At 36.8% G+C, this 18132-nt stretch overlaps 1 protein-coding gene across 1 annotated transcript in view; it reads left to right on the forward strand.

The window, feature by feature from the left end:
* The window catches only part of LGR5 (leucine rich repeat containing G protein-coupled receptor 5), an 89878-nt gene that overhangs the window by 36898 nt on the left and 34848 nt on the right, over positions 1 to 18132 (forward strand). Inside the window, exons 3-4 of the mRNA XM_086749312.1 lie at positions 12919 to 12990; positions 14611 to 14682. Coding sequence (XP_086605438.1) covers positions 12919 to 12990; positions 14611 to 14682 — 144 coding nt within the window. The remainder of the gene's footprint in view (positions 1 to 12918; positions 12991 to 14610; positions 14683 to 18132) is intronic.

Genomic DNA, 18132 nt, shown 5'->3' on the forward strand with positions numbered 1-18132 from the left:
TTAAGCCAAGTTACCTTCACTCTTTCATTTTATGGTCCAAAGGTAATGACCCAAACGTCGCTGCTTAAGAAACTGTTCAACTACTTCATCTTCCTGATCAAGACCTTTGAAAGTGTTCTGACCTTACTCTTGTGTTGGGACTGCTTTTTCCACCGGAAATATTAAACCATAGTGAACCTTGTGATTCAGATTAATCTGTGTGATTCAGATTAATCTGTGTTCCAGATTAAGTAATTGCTGGTAGTACCAGAAAAATATTTATTTCTTTATTACATTTTTCTTTACATATACACAGTCAGCTCCTCCATTTGTTTCACACAAGCAAATCATTTCCTTTTCTTATTAATTCTGATGCTGTTTTGTGAAACCCTTCCAGTTTATATTCACTTTTCAAATAAGCATAGAAATCTGAAGGCTTTGAAGAGATGAGGCAACTGATTACCTCTTGTTAATGCAGATTCAAACCTATTGTGCTGAAGACTCTTCCGTGTTCAGAGGCATGTAATACAATTCAGTCTGGTATTACATAGAAAAAAGTATAGACAATGGAAAGGGAACTGGATATTCCATTTTGAAGTACAGGGTAAGAGCCATTGTAGTTCCCATGCTCCCCTTATGCTCATTTTTGAGTAGTGATTGTACATATGAAAATTATTTTGCCCATCCAAGCATTGCCACGTGATTTTTATTCCCAGCTTATCTGGGAATTCTGTGTTTTGTTTGTGTGGCTATTGCAAAATATAACTTGGCCCGTAATGCAGACATTGTAAAAATAAGATTTTACAAGATCTTTAGACCAAAGCAGTGTTTCCATGACATTAAAGTGCATCTTAGAAATGTCTATCTGCTCTTTGAAATACAACAAGAGCAGGAGTTTAAAATGTATTTTTTAGGGTTTTTTAGTGTTGAAAAAAAGCGTTAGGGCTGGTTGAAAAAACTGATAAAAGCTAACAACTGATCCACTGAGTTTTAGCTTAGATGTTATGTGTGGTTTGGCAATACTGATAAGTTATTACCTCAGAAGAACTGATATTTTATTAAGACAGTTAAACCAATTGTTTTGACTCTAAAGCAAGGATGTATAAGCCAGATCTCTTCAGCCAGTTCTGACCTTCTAGGCTGAATCTGATCCTCTCTTCCAGCCACGATTTGACACCTCGGCAAGTAGCATTCTTGCAATCTTGATGAACATGCCTGGTATTTATGCTTAACCAAAGACTTTAATCTCTGAAGTACAACATATTGAAACTTTGCTGTATTTTTGAGGTGCATGTTCCTCTCAAAATTTTGGAAAACATTATGGTACTTTGAAAACTGAACTGTTCTACCTCATAAAAAGTTTAGTTTTGAGCAAGATCTTTTATTAGTGAAAATGATGGGCCTTTCAGGCCTAATTTTCTCTTGAAGTGCATGTGATGGAACTCCCAACAAGACAGAAATATGCTTCGGCTGCTTGATTATCAACAAGTTGCTCTGCATGAACTTGTACAACACCATTAAATCAAATTCTTAATTATAAATTCAAAATAACTGCAGATATTTATCAGTATGACTGAGTCCAAGACTCAGTCTCATGTGGAGCATTTGTAGACTTGTCATTCTACAATATTAATAGAGCAGTAAGTTAGAGTAACACATTTAAAAAAGTTTTTTTAAAAGTGCGAAGAATTATCTAGGGTGGAACTCTTAAGAGTTTAAGAGGCAACTACATCTGAGTGTAGATGTGTCATTTTGTGATTACTAACACTTCAAAGCAGTGCCTGAAACTGTTTTATTTTGTAAATTAATGTCTCTATGAAGAGTGAGGAAAAAAGCCGATAATAATTTTAAACTATTTTAATCAAATGTAACTACAAATATCTCCAACTAGATGTATCTCCACACATACATACATATGCATATACATAAATATGTGCACACATACCCACGCATGCAGATATATAAGGCTTTTATTTTAATTTTAAACTCAAGAACATTCCACATATAAGCAAAACTCCAAGCGATTTTTAGTACATTACTATTTTTCATCAACTTAAGATTTTAGTAAAACAGCAACAAAGGAATGTTTTATTACAATTATTTTACCTACAGAGTAAGACAATTCCAAATAACTTCCATTTCACAAAAAGAAACAACAAAGCCACCTTAAATTAATTTCAACCTACATACAGGCACAAAAAAGTTTACCGACACCCATGTTATTTATTAAAATAATCTTGACGTTTATTAAATATATGCACAAATTTTTTTTCAGATTTATAATGATATTATTACAGTGATTACTCAGGCAGAAGTGCCTTTAAAAGTGCATTTTACTGCAGTACTGAAGTGCAGAATTACAGAAGTGCAAATACAATAGAAAACAGGCGTATGGTATGAATCTCACCATGATTTGTGTGGAAATCCCTTTACATTGCAGAAGTAGTCAAGGGGCCACTGTATATGTGAAAATGAAGTCCTAAATTACCAGGCACACTCCATTACCATCTGTTCTTATTTATTGTTTTCCCTTTACTTCACTCTCTGTTTGCTCTTTCTTACTACAAAGAGGTTTTCAGAGCTGTTAATGGGAATTGGGTGTTCTTTTCCCCACTGATTTAGAGTGGTGGGACTAAGCTTTCTGGTCGTTTACATCTTTGAAAACTGAGAGCATTAGCTCCTGGGGTCTTGTACAGTCTTTATTTTTGTGCTGGTACAGGCACATTGTCGCTGGCACTGAAAACTGATTCTGTACTTTTTACTATTATGTAAGCTAGTAGAAAACATGAAGGTGCTGCAGGCATAGTCCAAAACTTATTGGAGAAAGTGAGGAATCTCATATTTACTTCAACAACTTTTGAACAGGATGCTTAGATACTAAAATCTTTCCCGAAGATTAATCTACATAGATTTAAAAACCTCCAAGGCAAAAAAGTAAAAATGCCTGCAACTGACATGTGCAACAAAAGTAAAAATAGAGTATAATCTAGTGGTCTCAAGCTGCCCACACATGCTTCCTTCCGATGTCACTTGAATACTAGTTTTACAGTTCTTGCACAGCAGGTTTTAGTGGAGCTGTTCCTGGTGGCAATTGGCTTGTCCCACTTCTGTCAGCTAAAGTTTCCAGAACTTTCACTGCTAAATGATTTACGATCCCATAGGTAATTTCAGAGCTGTGCACAATCTAACACAAAAGTTGTGAATTTGATTTCTTCACATAAACTGTGGATTTGGTTTCTTCGCTTGATGCATGCATACATGTAAAGGTCATCTGTTCGGACTATGCCACTGTGTTCAATACATGGTGTTTGTCAGTGAGAGGTACCTGTCACCAGCCAAGCAAGGGGCCCATGGCACATTGTAAATTCTGTTACTGTAAGACAGAGTTTGTTGATAACTCAGGGCTGTAATACAGCCAGGGAGACACTCAAAGTCGTCACAGAGGGAAGCGCACTGATCATCTTGAAATTAAACATACATTGGTAAAAACAGTGAGAAGATGTTTATCTAGTTAATCAGTTGGAAGCAATTACAGTACTTTTCTCCCTCATTTTTGCATACACAGTTAGTTTGATTTACTAGAAAAGAACAAACCCAAACGGAGAAGATTCCTACAGTATGAGATAACAACTTGTAACCTTTACTTTCACAAAACAAGGGCCCTGATGTTCTGAGAGCTGTCACTGCCTTTGTTGCTGTTCCTTTGATGCCACCAAAGCGAGTAACAACAAAGGACTCTCCCATGTGGATGTGTCAGCCTGGCATCCTCCAAACTGCCCTTTTTGCTGCCTTATCAAAAATGACAAGATGAGGAACGAAAAAAAAGAGAAACAACGGAGCAAATGTCTTAGTAAATTAGAGCTGCTTGCATTGCTTGTTGAATAGCGTGTGCTGACAGACAATTATTCTGGAAATGTTAATGCAAATTGCATGGAGCAACCTTGACACTGGAACTGCTGCACATCTGTGGTGTAAAGGGGCAGAAGGGAAGAAGATGGAGGAAGGAAGAAGAGAAAAGAGAGGTGAAAAAAGTAAGATATGCATGCAAGCAGAAACAATAAATGTTCTAGGTTGATATCCAAGAAACCATGTCAGTGCTGCTGGATTGCTCTTAACTGAGCACATGTTGAAGTTTATTTTTGGCTTGTGGCTTGTAAGTGCTTTCTGGAACTTGTAATTTATTATCCAGCAATATTCATTAGGATCTAGTTTAGAATATAAAAAAAAAAAAGTTATAGGAAGAGCTTTTTGTGTTCTGCAATCAATACAGATAGTGAAAGTATAGTTAATTAAACTATGGTGAAATGATGCTTTAATAAACGTGCTATATATCTGTAGATCCTCAGGCAGGATTTTAATTTAAGTCTTACACATTCTGTGTGTACTTCTATAGCAAGTAGGCAGAAAATAATTTCTTTTTTTTTTGTCAGTGGAAGTTCAGCCAGTTTGTAAACCACTTGATTTCAGTGCAGTGAACACTTCTGATACCTACACTATTCAATTTTCCACTTGCTTAGGATAATGGGTAATGAGTCCAGCCAGTATCACATTTATATCTAATAGATTCGCAAGCACAGTAAAACCAAATTCTTCTCTCTACATTGTTTTTTTGAATTTTCAAACAGGAGTAGCAGTAATTTATCCAGTAATTCTTTGGTGTTGCTTGCTGCTCAGAGGACAGTAGTAACCTTGAAACCTGGATCTGCACAATTTGTGTCCTTTGCCCATCACAGAGGAATGATAAAGCAGTTAACACATTTTTCATTATTGATAATTTGATCACGGTGTGTTGTACTGCAGTTCATTTCAGCCAATTCCTGTTATTAATGATGATTATTATTATTATTAGTTCTTACCGTTATTGGTGATACTGGCACTGTTGGGATAAAGCCAAAACTTCCAAGTGTAAATGACACTTGGAAGACCCAGCCTAGATGTAGTGTACCTGATTCGTCATTTGTTGCTGTGACGTCCTGCTGTGACATTTGAACACTGAGAAAGGAATTTTAACAAATGTAAGGTTGTTCTGGGAGTAGTGATTTGGTGATGGCATTCTTGAAACACAGAAGTTATGTCTCTTACTGGTTGTAATGCTTGGGATCTGCTGCTGGGAATCAGCATGGGATTTCCCGGCTGATGTTGGAGTGCCTCCCAACAGTCGGCCTTGCTGCAGTCAGAAGGCAGATGCCTGGCTGCCTGTTTAGCAGAAGGGCCCTGTTGGAGCCCTGTAGAAGGGCGCTGCGTTCTGCAGCGCTGAGAGCAAAGCAGCTTGTTCTCAGCACTGGCTGTGGACAGCTTCATGAAAGGAGAGATCAGTGGTCTGCAGCAGTTATTGGATCACACTCATGCCAGGTGCAGAAAGAGTCTCTGCCTTTTGTAAGTGGAGAAAGAAATGAAATAGTACGTTTTAGACCATATCCTTAACTGACAAAAATCTGTGATCTGTTTTATCAAAGCTAGCTCAAGATCAAATACACACTGATTTCATTCCAACTGCTTGAGGTCAGTTGGAGTTATTCCCGTTTACACCCTATGAGAATTTGGCACATGCATTTTAAAAGGCAATTAGGCCCTAAAGCAAGAGCAGACTCTGTTATATTTGAATTTCCAACTAAACTGTAAGTAGCAATAAATATAATATACAGCACAATTATGACTTGTACACTCCCCTCCCCTTTTTTAAAGAAAGGAGAATATCTTTACATTTTCTTCTTTGATTTCTCTGAGCATCAGATTTTTTAAAACATCATTTGACCCACATTTCTTTTTATATTATTATAATGATTATGGTTTTAATTAACATGACAGATTGAAATACAAAAAGATAATTAAAACACAGAGTAACATTTGAATTCCTTAGTCTAACAAAGTAATTCCTCAAAAACATTTTGAAATATATATGTTGATATAATCCATTAATTAACTAATAATTAACACAGTAATTAATCACCCATTAATTTATACATTTCTATTGCATTGGCCCAATAATTATAAGTAATAAATATAAAATTAAACACTTATCTTGACATTTTTGTTCACTTTGGGTGTTTGATTTAGAGATGTATGTGTAAGCTAAAGAAAATGATGGTCATAGAAATATATAGATTATGTATTGGCTATATATTTATAAAGTTGTACTAAACAGGTGTGTAGTTGTGTGCTTGTATGTCTTTGATTAAGTTTGACAGGAAACAAAATTGAAGCGAAAGATTCAAGAACAGTAATTCTTCCTTGAACAGGGGCATTGTTTTATATCCAAAACCAGTTGCATTAGAAAAAGATTTGGAAATTTATGTCTTCCTGTTATACTTCCTCATTGTTCCTCCACAAAGAGCCATTTCCTTTATTAGAAATTGAGATAATAGTTTTAGGATTGGTACTAGTGCTATTGGTACAACTCCTCAGAGAAGAGAAGATTACTGCCAAATACAACACTGAGGCAGGATGTAAATGAAAGTCCTATTTCTACTTGTGTCAGCACAAATTTTTCCACCAACATCAATGAGACTAAGATTTCACCACGGATCTTTATCAGTTATTCTGAACAATTATGGCAGTTGAAGAGGTGGATCAGGCTTTCAAGAAAGAAGTTTCAAATTACAAAAGAGAATTTCTTATCTGTACCCAAGGTATTAAAGACACGATTCATGATTGCATGAATTTTAATGGGATTTTCTATGTGGCTTACTGGTGTTTCAGCACCAAACTCAGGAACATTAGTACCACGGAGCAGCAGAACTGTCCCAACTGTTGAGGTTTTTCACTGTCTCAGGCATTCTGTACTTTAAATTTTTATTCACAAAAGCAAAGATTTTTTTTCACTGATTTCTATGCTCTTCTGTGTAATTCCTTTTCAATTTTCTGTGTGGAGAGTTTGTTAGTTGTAGTATATATTTCCAAGAAAACAGGCAAATATGAAACTGACTGAATTGTGACGTTACTGAGGTTAACCTAATTATCTTTACACACATATATATATACAAATTCATGATACTGTTCTCTTTGCATGTGCAGTGTTTGCATTCCTTAAGTAAAATCAGCAAACCAGTTAGTGAACAGAAGTGAAATGCAGAGTGAAAGGGACATCAAGGCATGATTGTAGTTCACAGAATTATTTTTATAGAAATCCCTCAGTATCTTTGCACAGTTGAAGGATGATTTCAAATTGCACTCGCATTCTGCATAGGATATTGCAGTACACGTGGACTGATTAAATATAATACAATACAAGTGATACAGTGGTATATAACCTAATCTGTATTAAACAGCATGCACTGGCACTATTCTAGAAACATTGAGTCGGTCTGGTATTGCTATTACGGTTTACTGGCATAACAATAAGAGTCCAGTATATTTATCATAAATTTGAGTGTAATGAAGTTCTGCCTAACTGTATCTGTTCTGAAATAGAATTACAACAGATTTCACTGGAATTTCACTTCTTAATAGTGGAGCTTGACTCCTTTGACACTGCTTATTCCTGTCCTATGTTGAGCCACACCAAAATCCAGAGTGCCCTTTACTCTCCTACATTTCAGCACGTTGCAAGATTTGATCAGTAACTTGTTCCAGAAAATTCCATTGTGCTAATGGAATTAGAACACGACATGAATATTAATTAATGTAAACATGTGCTTTTTTCACAAGGTGACTATTACCTTCCTTTCATGTCCTTCCTATAGATTTGATACTACTAGGTTTTGAAATGCACTTTACAAGTGCTTGTTCAGCTTTTGTTGGACGAGATCTTACTCAAGCAAAGAAGAAAAGCAGCCACTACCCATATTGTGCTGCCACTGCCTGCTGCAGACAATGAGGAGTAGCTGGGTTACATTTACCACAGCTGCTTTCCAGTTACTGGATAGGTGCTTTCTTTATTAAATGCCACAGATTGTTAGCTGTAGAGAGAATAATTCTTAGTGTTTCAAGTTCACTTCCCATCCTAGTAGATAATGAGGAGATGCTTGGTACCAGGCAAGGCTTGTCCTGATGCAGAAAACATTCGTGCACAAGGCAGTTTTGAGTTGGCAAAGAAAAATTACTGTACTAGAAGTTTTAAGGAAATAGTTGACTGTGCTCAGTCACAACTTCATATTTATTTGCTGCTTTCTGAGGAATGAAGTTTTTCTTTTCAGACACAAGCAACAATCAAAGGAAAACAAAAAAGAAGTTTCTGATCATTTTCAGAGCTTTCTGTGGCTGTCTCTTTAGTTGTGTTGTCTCTGGGGGTGTTCTTCTGACCTCTATCAAAAGAGACCCCAGATACACCTTTTCTTAGATCCAACTATAGCCCATGAACCTGACCTGCAGCGCTGCAGCTATTCCAGGAGTGAGCAGAGATTGCCAGCTAGACTGGACTGCATTTAAAGATATTTTATAAATTGCTGCCATTTGAAAGGATGGAGGCAACGTACTTTTCTCTCAGCTGATTTATTTTACATCTTTAGAAATAAATGTGCAGGAATACAAAAACGTAGCCTATGCTTAAGCCAAAAGGGTCCTGGTATCTTGATTGCAGAAGTGGCAAGTAGCAGGTACTGAGGGAAGCATGTGGTAACACTTCCCCATAAACTTTTCCAGCCTCCATTAATTTGCAAGATTATATGAAGCAGCATAAGTAGACTCTAAATCTAAAATAGTATAGCTCAAAAAATATGATCCAAAATCAGTAATGCTGTGTACTTTTGATTACCTTTTCATTAAAGAGATGTGATACATTTGAGCCTGAATGTACTTAATAAGATATTTCTAAAATAATGTCATAAGTACTGGAAATACAATAAATAGCTGAAAATTGAAATTCAAAGTTGTTTAAAAATAGAAGCCAGCCATTTGGTTATGTAAGCGCTATAAACAAACTAGTTCATTTCTGCTCTCAGAAATCATTAACTAAATGCTGAGCTATAAAGGCAGATAGTATGTCCATCCTCATCTGTTCAAGGAAAGCGATATTTACCCATCCAACTGAAATCACTACCCAAAGTCCATCCAAAGTTCAGTAAAATACTGGGCAGCTTCCCTCAAATAATTTAGGGTAATGGAAAACAAAATCCCTGAAGTGGAGAAGAGTGAACCCTAATAGATACTTGATAGGTACTATAGTGTCAACAAGAGGATTAATTTTCCCCTATGCCAAAAACTGAGAGTGGAAACACAGTAATGCAAGAAAAACCCACAAGGAAGGCATTAAAAATGGTCAGGAACAAATAAGTCAAACTTAATTAGCTTTGGAGCATGCCTTAAAGAACTGGTGTGCTAACTTTCACCCAAGAATGTTGAAAGACCACGATCCAAATGAATCATTTTTGCTGATTTTTACCAAATACCACAATGCTGGGGAATTCCAAAGGGCTAGGAAGATGCTACTGTTGTGCCAGTGTTCAGAAGTGGTCTCATGAAGCGTCTTGGGAATAGATAGGTGGTTTGCCTGAAGTCAATTCCACAGAAAATAATGAAAAGGGCATCATGAGAAAGAATTTAATATGATGACTGAAGGTCAGACAACATCATTACACAGAAGGTAATTGTTGCCAGATGTCTACCTTTTCTGACACTGTCAGTTTGCTTGGTGAGAGAGCTACATAGATATACATGTATTTTGGCATTTGTGCTACATGTGATGTAGTCCTTTACTGAAATATGTAGGGCTATACATGATGAGTGTGATCTGCTGCTGCATAAGCAGAGGAGTGTCGTATAAGATAGTATTCATCGCTATCTGCAAAATCAGTGAGAGCTCTTTCCAAACTGAAACATATTCAAAGCAGAACTTCAAGAATGACCTGAGGTTTGAAAACCTCATAAGGAGTAAATGCAGAAGCTGTGTCTACCAAAAAGAAGATTACCATGTGGTTTCATCTGTCTAAAGTGTTTGTACAAGACATATTTAATAATAGAGAAGTTGTGATGTAAAAGGAAAAGAAGCAGAATATAAACCAAGGCTGGAATCTGAAATAAAATTTAAAAGAAAAATGGAAAATATTGCATCTCAGTTTAACAGTGCAGGTAACTATCACTCAGAACAGCTCGGGAACATGGCTTGGCATCCCTCACTTACAACTGTCTATCAACTTCAGATGTTCCTCTAAAAGATTTTGGAGCTGGGGCCATACGTAGGAGTTGGGGCCATGCATAGTGGTCAGGTTCTTAGGATGGTATATTGTGGGTGACCAGATGATCAAAATGGACCTTACAGTCAGAAAGGCAACAGTTTAGTGCAAAAAAATCTTCTCCTGAAGCCCAGTGCAGTACAGCCTCACTAAAACCATCCTGAATGTCAGTGAGACATGTAGCATGTACACATATAAATATGTCTCTGTTCTTAGGTATTTCTTTGTAAATATATTAGATAAACATTACAGGTACCATAAAAATATCTTTAAAATTATGACAGTCCATTTTCAAAAAGTGCCAAACATTAAGGTTACCACAGAAAGCCGTGATGATGTTCTGAAGCTGGGAAAAGTGAGTATTACACACTGAAACAGAACTTTAAAGTTGCACAGTATCCCAATTAAATTGCCACAGTCCTGCATTTAAAACAAGGAGGAGCATGCTTGGTAATTGCCAGAGTCCTTCTCCAGGAGCTCTTAAACAGGCCTGATTTTCTCAGCTGGCCAATTTTGTGAAGAGCATTCCAGTTCAAACAGATGGTGTGAACATGTAGCGTGTTTGGCAGTTTGCACTGCAACAATTAGGAAAATTGCTGCAACACAGCCACTCTTAAGAAAGGATGGTGCCCTGACAGAGCACCAGCTTGAGTCTTTTGACATGTGGGTTTAGTCCTCTGCTCTTTGTCAAACTTTCCATATGACATTCAAAGCAGTAACTTATAGCTGTAAGTAAAAACCTCAATACCTGTACCTACGTTTTTTTTCCGGTAGAGTTTTAGACTCTTCACTTTCTGGTTCATGCAAGGCTCATGTCCAGTCATGTCATTAAAATAACAGAGCAAAAGGGTGCTGTGAAGATGAAGCAGTCTTCAGTCTTTCAAAAAAAAAAAAAAAGGTATTATAAACTGAGATCAGCATTAGATAGGTCCCGAGCCTCTACGAGTCAGTCATCCACAAACGGCATATTTATTTTCAGGGACCCTGTCTGGTGTGCTTAACTTAGTACATGCCTGGTTGATCCAGCAACAACCCAAAAGTTACTGCCATTTTTGTTCAGAATGAAAGCTGAAGCTGGAGAAGCCCCTCACATCTGAAAAAAACTCTAGGCTCAGCCTGTGAGTGCCTCATCTTGGAGCAAGAGTGAGACAGGTTTGGATCACTCATCTGCCTGCAGGAATTTAGGTGCACATGCCCAGATGTCTGAACATCAGACTCCAGTGTACTCCAGATTGAGAGACAAGCTCCGCAGCTCTGTCTGAAGCTGAGCGCCTGTGCAGGGAGGAAGAGCTTGGAGTTACAGGTCACATCGCTCAGCAGGTGTCTGTGTACAGGGAAGAACCTTTTCCACAAATTAAAAATGCCTGAGAAGTTTTTGGAGCTGGGATCTAGCATCATGTTTTCTTTCTTTATGGCCTGATTTTTATTTTCTATATGAAAGAGATGTCTAAAGAGAAGGTGTGCTGAGGACCCTGTAGGCAGCTTGATGCAACTGAACTCCAAAGGAAGACAGTGTTTAAGGGCCAGTCAGTGCTGGGGCTTTGGGACTGCAGTCATAAGCACCTGACCTTTTGCATGAGCAGTGTTTGCAACTCTGGTGTCTGCTTCAACTCTGTAACCTACTTCTGCTGTAGGTTTGTCTCTGGCAGCTCAGTAGCTAAGGCATTTTCTGAATATAGTCCTGTGGTCGTTCCTAAGAGACCAGAGGCCAAATCAAATATCAACTCTGTTATCACATTAACTGGTCTAAGGTAACTCTGCAATTTTGGTGTGCAATGTCTTAGCTGATGGGAAATATCAATTCCACTTGGCTTAACTTGGTCTGCAAATAGAAGAGGGTTACTTCATATCAACCCACCTTTCTTGGCAGCTAAGAGCAGACACTGTGCTGACACAAAGTAACTTGGTTGGGTATCTGACCCCTACCAGTCAATTTTCCAGCTAGGGTACAAGTATCATAGCACATTCATACTGAACTGTGATGTCAGGAGGTTAAGAGCAAGATGTAGTTGTTGTTATTTGATGATGTTAAATGCAACTCACGGGTTGCACTGATGGGGAACATGGAAATGCCATTATTTCATATCAAATTCATTATCTCTTTCCTAGGTACAAACCTGACAGAATGCAGTCTTTTTTTTTTATGTCAAATTAATGTGCTTTACAGAGGTATTTGTTATACTTACCTAGATCTGTAAAATACTTTCAGGCATTCTGAGAAGGAAGATGCAATAAAAGTAGGGAGCCCTTTAAAAAAAGCCCTACAAATTTTTAGCAAATACGCTTTATGCCAACCCATTATACATCTATTCACAGGAAAAACTATGATTTCCCCAGTACAGAAGGTTTTATGTATCATTATTTTTAAATGAGCTATGGTCATTACTATGTGAATATATTTTGATATTAGTGCAAATGAGTTAAATGTTCACAGACATCATACATGCACAATTCCAAAAGTGTATGCCTGTAAATCCAGTGGTGCTAATTGTTGTCAGTATATCTGTATTTTAGTTGCTGATATTGCTCTAATCCTTAAAAAGAGCAATATGAAGAATTCAATGTGCTTTCTAAACCATAAGCTCAGTTTGCAGTGAAGTTGCATTTTGTCTCTGCAGTCCAGGTGTCAGTAGATCAACTGTACAGTTAAGGGCTTCTCTTTATTTTTCACTTTTAAAAGTGTATTAGTGACAAAACAAGACTTTTAAACTACTGCTTCTGGCCTCAGTTGCTCAAATATAGCGTTGTTGCACTTTTTAACAACCAAATTAATTCCACATGAAGAGAAAAAATATTCACTCTTTTTCCTTTCCTTTTTCAAACTTTGCAGACGTCTTGCAGGAAATGGCTTGACATACATTCCTAAGGGAGCATTTGCTGGCCTTTTCAGTCTTAAAGTGCTGTAAGTAAACTGTGTGTTGTTTGATATATTTCTGATTTCCTAAATGCTCCAGGGAACTAATTAACCAGTGAAGTTTTGATCAAGTAAATTACATATTTTGATCAGCTCATTTTGAACAATTCAATTGAAGTGAAGATACATATGAACATCATTAAATCTTTGTTTTTCCATATAGAAAATATCCTAAACACAAAGGTTGGAAAACATTAATGGCATTCTAAAAACAACTTGCTCATCAAGTAGATGTCTCTGTACAATATCAAAGGTAAAAATTGGTTCAGTTAATAGTTTCTTTAATTGTCTCAAAAGTTCTGATTTCAAGTATAAAAATCTTAGTGAACTTTTCATGATCACACAGAACTGGGGATAAATTGCCTTTTCCTTTTCTTTAGAGCCAGAAGGAAAAACTATGATTGTAGAGCATCATGTAATTTAAAATGCAGTTTGTATTTTGTATCTTGTTCTTTGCAAAGCAATTACTATAAAACAAATTCTAAAAAAAACATTACAAAACCCTGTATTAATGGAGTAATCAGAGTACATATAGTTACTAAAATTATTAACAGGCCACATCTCACGATATTTATACTAGAGGGGATCTTTGCCTTTGTAAAGTTCACAGAAACAGTAATATTAGCAAGAATGCCGACCTGCTAGGCAGCGTCAACCAAAGTCAGATACCACTGTAAGAGTGTTCAAAGCTCTACTGAAAAAATACGTAAGTGGGAAAGAAGTACGAAGAGATTCCCACTCCATCTACTCTTAAGTTGGCCAGCCATAGCTCTTGTTGGCCTAAGGAGATTTAGGCCTGCCAAAAATGATTTCATTTACAATGTTCCATCAATTATGCCTCATTTTGAAGGCAGCATGTACTACTTCAGTTTTACCCACATAGAATTCTTTTATATATGTAGGAGTTGGTCCAAAAAAGGACATTAGGTGTTGTGAATGAAACTGTATTCAAAGGGAGGAAAAGATTCTTTTGGAATGAAAGGTGATTTTTCAATCTTTGCAAGCTAAATGATGAGGTATTTCAGAAAGAGTTTTGTCAGATCATTGCTAGCAACCTTCCATTTGAGAAAATGGATCTCATTGGGAAAAATTCAGCAGTTTTTACAGAGATAAAATTTTATTCAAACTAAATAGTAAATTCCTCATACAGTTAAAAGTTCTGTTTGCCATAATAGCATTTTTCTAAGTAAGCATTTCAAGAGTCCATCCTTCATGGCTTTATCAGAATAAGAAACTGAAGCACTTCAGAAGGAAAACTAAATTGGTACATGAGGATGACAATTTCAGGATCACTGGGGGCAATTTGGAGCTCAAGCCCTGTTAAAAGTAAACCAGATTTATTCTTTTAACTTCCTCAGCTACTTTGAAAATCCTGCTCAAAGCTGATATGTAGCTATTAACAAAGCTCATACAATACAGGTATTTTTTTGCTTTGAAGAGAACTGGCGTTTGGCAGGGGCAGGTGAACAAAGTATTTGTGTAGCTTTCCTTTGTTTGTAATCTTGAAGTAGAACCAGTACAAAGGAGGTAAGCTTGGAAGAAAATTTACAGTAGAAAGAAATTATCTTTACTGTGTTGATTCTGGTTTTTGTGCTACTCAAAATGTAGGATGCTGCAGAATAACCAACTACGTCAGGTTCCTACTGAAGCACTCCAGAACTTGCGCAGCCTGCAGTCTCTGTGAGTATACTTGATAACTCAACTTGTAACCTTACATGAACAATAATATATGATTACCTATTAATTACCTGTTAATATCACTTAATAATGTGCTACTCTTTGAGCTGCTTTTCAAGAGAATTTTACTCTCAATTAAACATCAAAAGTGACTGATTTCATTCCAGTATTTTCATGACACCGGCAGCTTCTTTGCAGCATTATAAACTGATTCACTGTCTGAGAAGACACTCCTTGCCCTGCAATGCTTTCTGTCTGTCAAGAAGAATATGGTCCCTTGAGCACTGGTCGTTCCCGTGGTTTCTTGTAAAGATTTTTTACAGGGGAAAAGAAAGAATCCTAAATTGCTCCCTTGCTTTTTTCATTTGGTGTAATTTTTTTTCTTTTTAAGCAGTATGGAAAACACTATTAACTCATGAAACAAAGTGTACTAGAGGATGCTTAATTACATTCAGTGCTTCAGGCAGGTCTCCATATTTATAATTCTTGACTGTGCCATGCTGACTCAGTCACAGTCTTCAGTTTTAACAGAACTCCTGCCAGAACTGCTAGATGAGCAGAGAGGATTGGCTGCTTCATGGTATGAATGAAATTATTTTGATGTACTTCTGCCCCGTAACTTAAGGTTGGTTGTACCAGGTCATGCTAAAAGCTGACCTAGCCCAGTATCCAGTCTTCACCAGCAGATGTCTAAGCAAAACTGGAAGGTCAGGCAAAGAATATAATAATACCCTTTTGGAAACTGTCCTAGCTGCTGGAGGTTTGCGCTCAGGGACTCACAGAGCCTATTGTGGCTTCTTTGACTTTAATAGCTCTTAAAGAATTTTCTTCTATAAGTTTGTACAACGGCTTTTTGAGCCAATGTAACACTCATGATTTTTTGTGTCAGCATATCTGCTGATTGGCTAGCGCTATGTAGCATGGTGAAGTACCTCCTGTTACTTACTTGGAACTTCCCACCACATTTTATGTCCCCTAAGTGCAGCATCAGGAGAAAGTGTAAACAGCAGTTCCTTATTGATGTACGCCATATTTTATAGACCTCTGTCATATCTCCATTAGTCATATTTTTCAGATGTAGGCTGTTAGGATTGTTTCTCATATGGGAGCTATTCCCTTCCTCTGCTTATCCTTGTCACCCTTACTGAACTTTTTTTTTCAGTTCTCTTGTTTGATTTGAGATGAGTCAAAGAGGGGCCAGACCTGCGCAGCATGTTGCCAGTGTTTGCATACCATGGCTTTATAGAGGGCAACTGCGGATGCTTTTTTGTTCACTTTCCTCTTAATTCCCCAAAGTTTGTTTTGCTTAGTTTTTTAACCTTCACTGAACACCAAACTGTTATTTTCATACTTATTACAACAGCAGGACCTCTTTCTAGCATGTTAGTTGCTACTCAAGAGTTTGTCATGAAAAGTTTGAGTTGTCCTTTCCCCTTTTCCCTCACTTGGCACCTTTCTATACCAGAATTCATCTGCCATGTTCTTGTTCAGCCAATTCAGCATCATGAGTTCCTTTTGCTGTACTTGCAGTTCATATTTTGCAACCACAAGGATCCTCTTGCTGTCTTAATGCAGGACACAGTAAATAGAGTAAGTTTATGAATTATACACAGAATTCCATTGTCACCTGATAGCAAAAAAAACCAGACAAAATTTTCTAATGTACGGATTTTGAGTATGTAACATGAAATGTCTAGATGATTCAAGACAGGCAAGCAGGTTCTTTGGACAGAGGAAAATGTCAACTGACTATTCTCTGTGCTTTAGTTGACCACCTTGTATTTTCACAGAATTACTTTGAAATAAAATTATTTCCCTAAAAAGTTTCAAGATCCAAATGTGGAAGTCAATCTGAAAGTTCAAATAACTATCACAAAAAAACTGTTGCTACAGTGTGCGCTGATCACCAGTGTCACTGGTAAAAGTCTAACAATTGCAAGGATAGAGTTGACCATCTGTAGCAAGCTATCCAGTCTGATTAGAGTTGAGATATATTGGTTGAGAAATGTACTGTGTTGAACATGCTTTTTTTCCTGTGTGTGTGTATAAAGGAGTTCTACCAGAAGGTTAACATCTTTTGCATACATTCAATTCAGTTGAAATCTGAAGAACAGAATTAATGAAATGAATTGGTTTTCAACAAAATTATGTCATCAGTGTATAACTTACCACTACACAGACACACGTTATACTGTATTCGCTCCCAGGTTCTTATGTCCATCTTGAACAACATTTACCTTCTTAACATACAAAGCATTTGTTAATGTTTCTAAAGGTGAAACAGCCCCAAGAATTAATTATCTTATAATTGTTATTTGGTCAGTGCCTTTTTTCTTTATTGACCAGACACAGACTGAAATATCTCAGCCGTATGCTTTTGAGGTTACAATTCTTTCCTTTGATCTTTGTAAAAGTCATGAGAAAATGCTGGTCTAGTGACTATATTAGATTTTCTTTCTGCTAAACAAACAAAAAAAATCTTGCTAAGATCACATCTCCCTATGCACATTCTGGACCAAAACATGATAAGCCAAGCAAACAAGAGTTCCTTTGTTGCTCTGAAAGAGACTGTTGAATTTTCAGCACAGTTTCTAAACAAAATGACAGTCTCACTTAAGCTTTGTTGCAAATACTTTTTTCCTTGGGTGAAGAAGAAAACCAAACATAGTTTGTGCAGTCTATGTAAAGGACTGATATTTTGTGACAGAATTAAAACAGAGAGAGAATAGGAGTGGTCAGTGGAAACCTTTAGTCAGCTGTGTAGCAGACCCAAGATGGAATGATACGGGTTTGTACAGAAAAGCTACAGTCACCTGAAAGACGATCACCAGCAAAAGACAGCTCTTTGAGGAAAAGAAAACTATTATTCTTTTGTTTGCTTAAATGGGTTTGTGCCTGTCAGATAAAGATGTGCGCAGATTCAATTTCTTGTTTTATACAGTCTAGGAATTTTCTGTTCACAAGGTGGTTCTTGCATTGGTTTCTGATATACAATAGAAATTATCTCTTGAAACCTTTGAAATAGCAGGCATCTTTTTCAAGAGTGTAATTAAGAGGTTAAAAGCCTTCACAAATGCAATTCCTATAAGGTAGCAACTTCATGTATTTATTATGTTTAACTATGCAGGTAGCATGATTTCTGGAAGCCTCATTAACCCTTTGGTTTAGGTTAGTATAGATGCAAAAATCTGAAGACTAATGAAAGGACTCAAATGTGTCTGCTTTTCGTGGTTTTACACAAAAAGGCAGTCATGCAGAGGGGCAAGCCATACTAACTGCCTTGCTACTTTAATCAATGTGAAGAGTATTATGATTCTTATATAAGTATACATATATATATTTGTTAGCACAAATTTTATATTACTAGCAACCAGTAAGTTGCAGAATTTCTCCGTTTGCCAGTGTTGATAAATAAAGGAGGAAAGCATAATTGGCATTGCTGATGGAAAAGCA

This window comes from Chlamydotis macqueenii, chromosome 1 (genome assembly GCF_036417535.1).
Source record: "Chlamydotis macqueenii isolate bChlMac1 chromosome 1, bChlMac1.mat, whole genome shotgun sequence".
NCBI lineage: Eukaryota > Metazoa > Chordata > Aves > Otidiformes > Otididae > Chlamydotis > Chlamydotis macqueenii.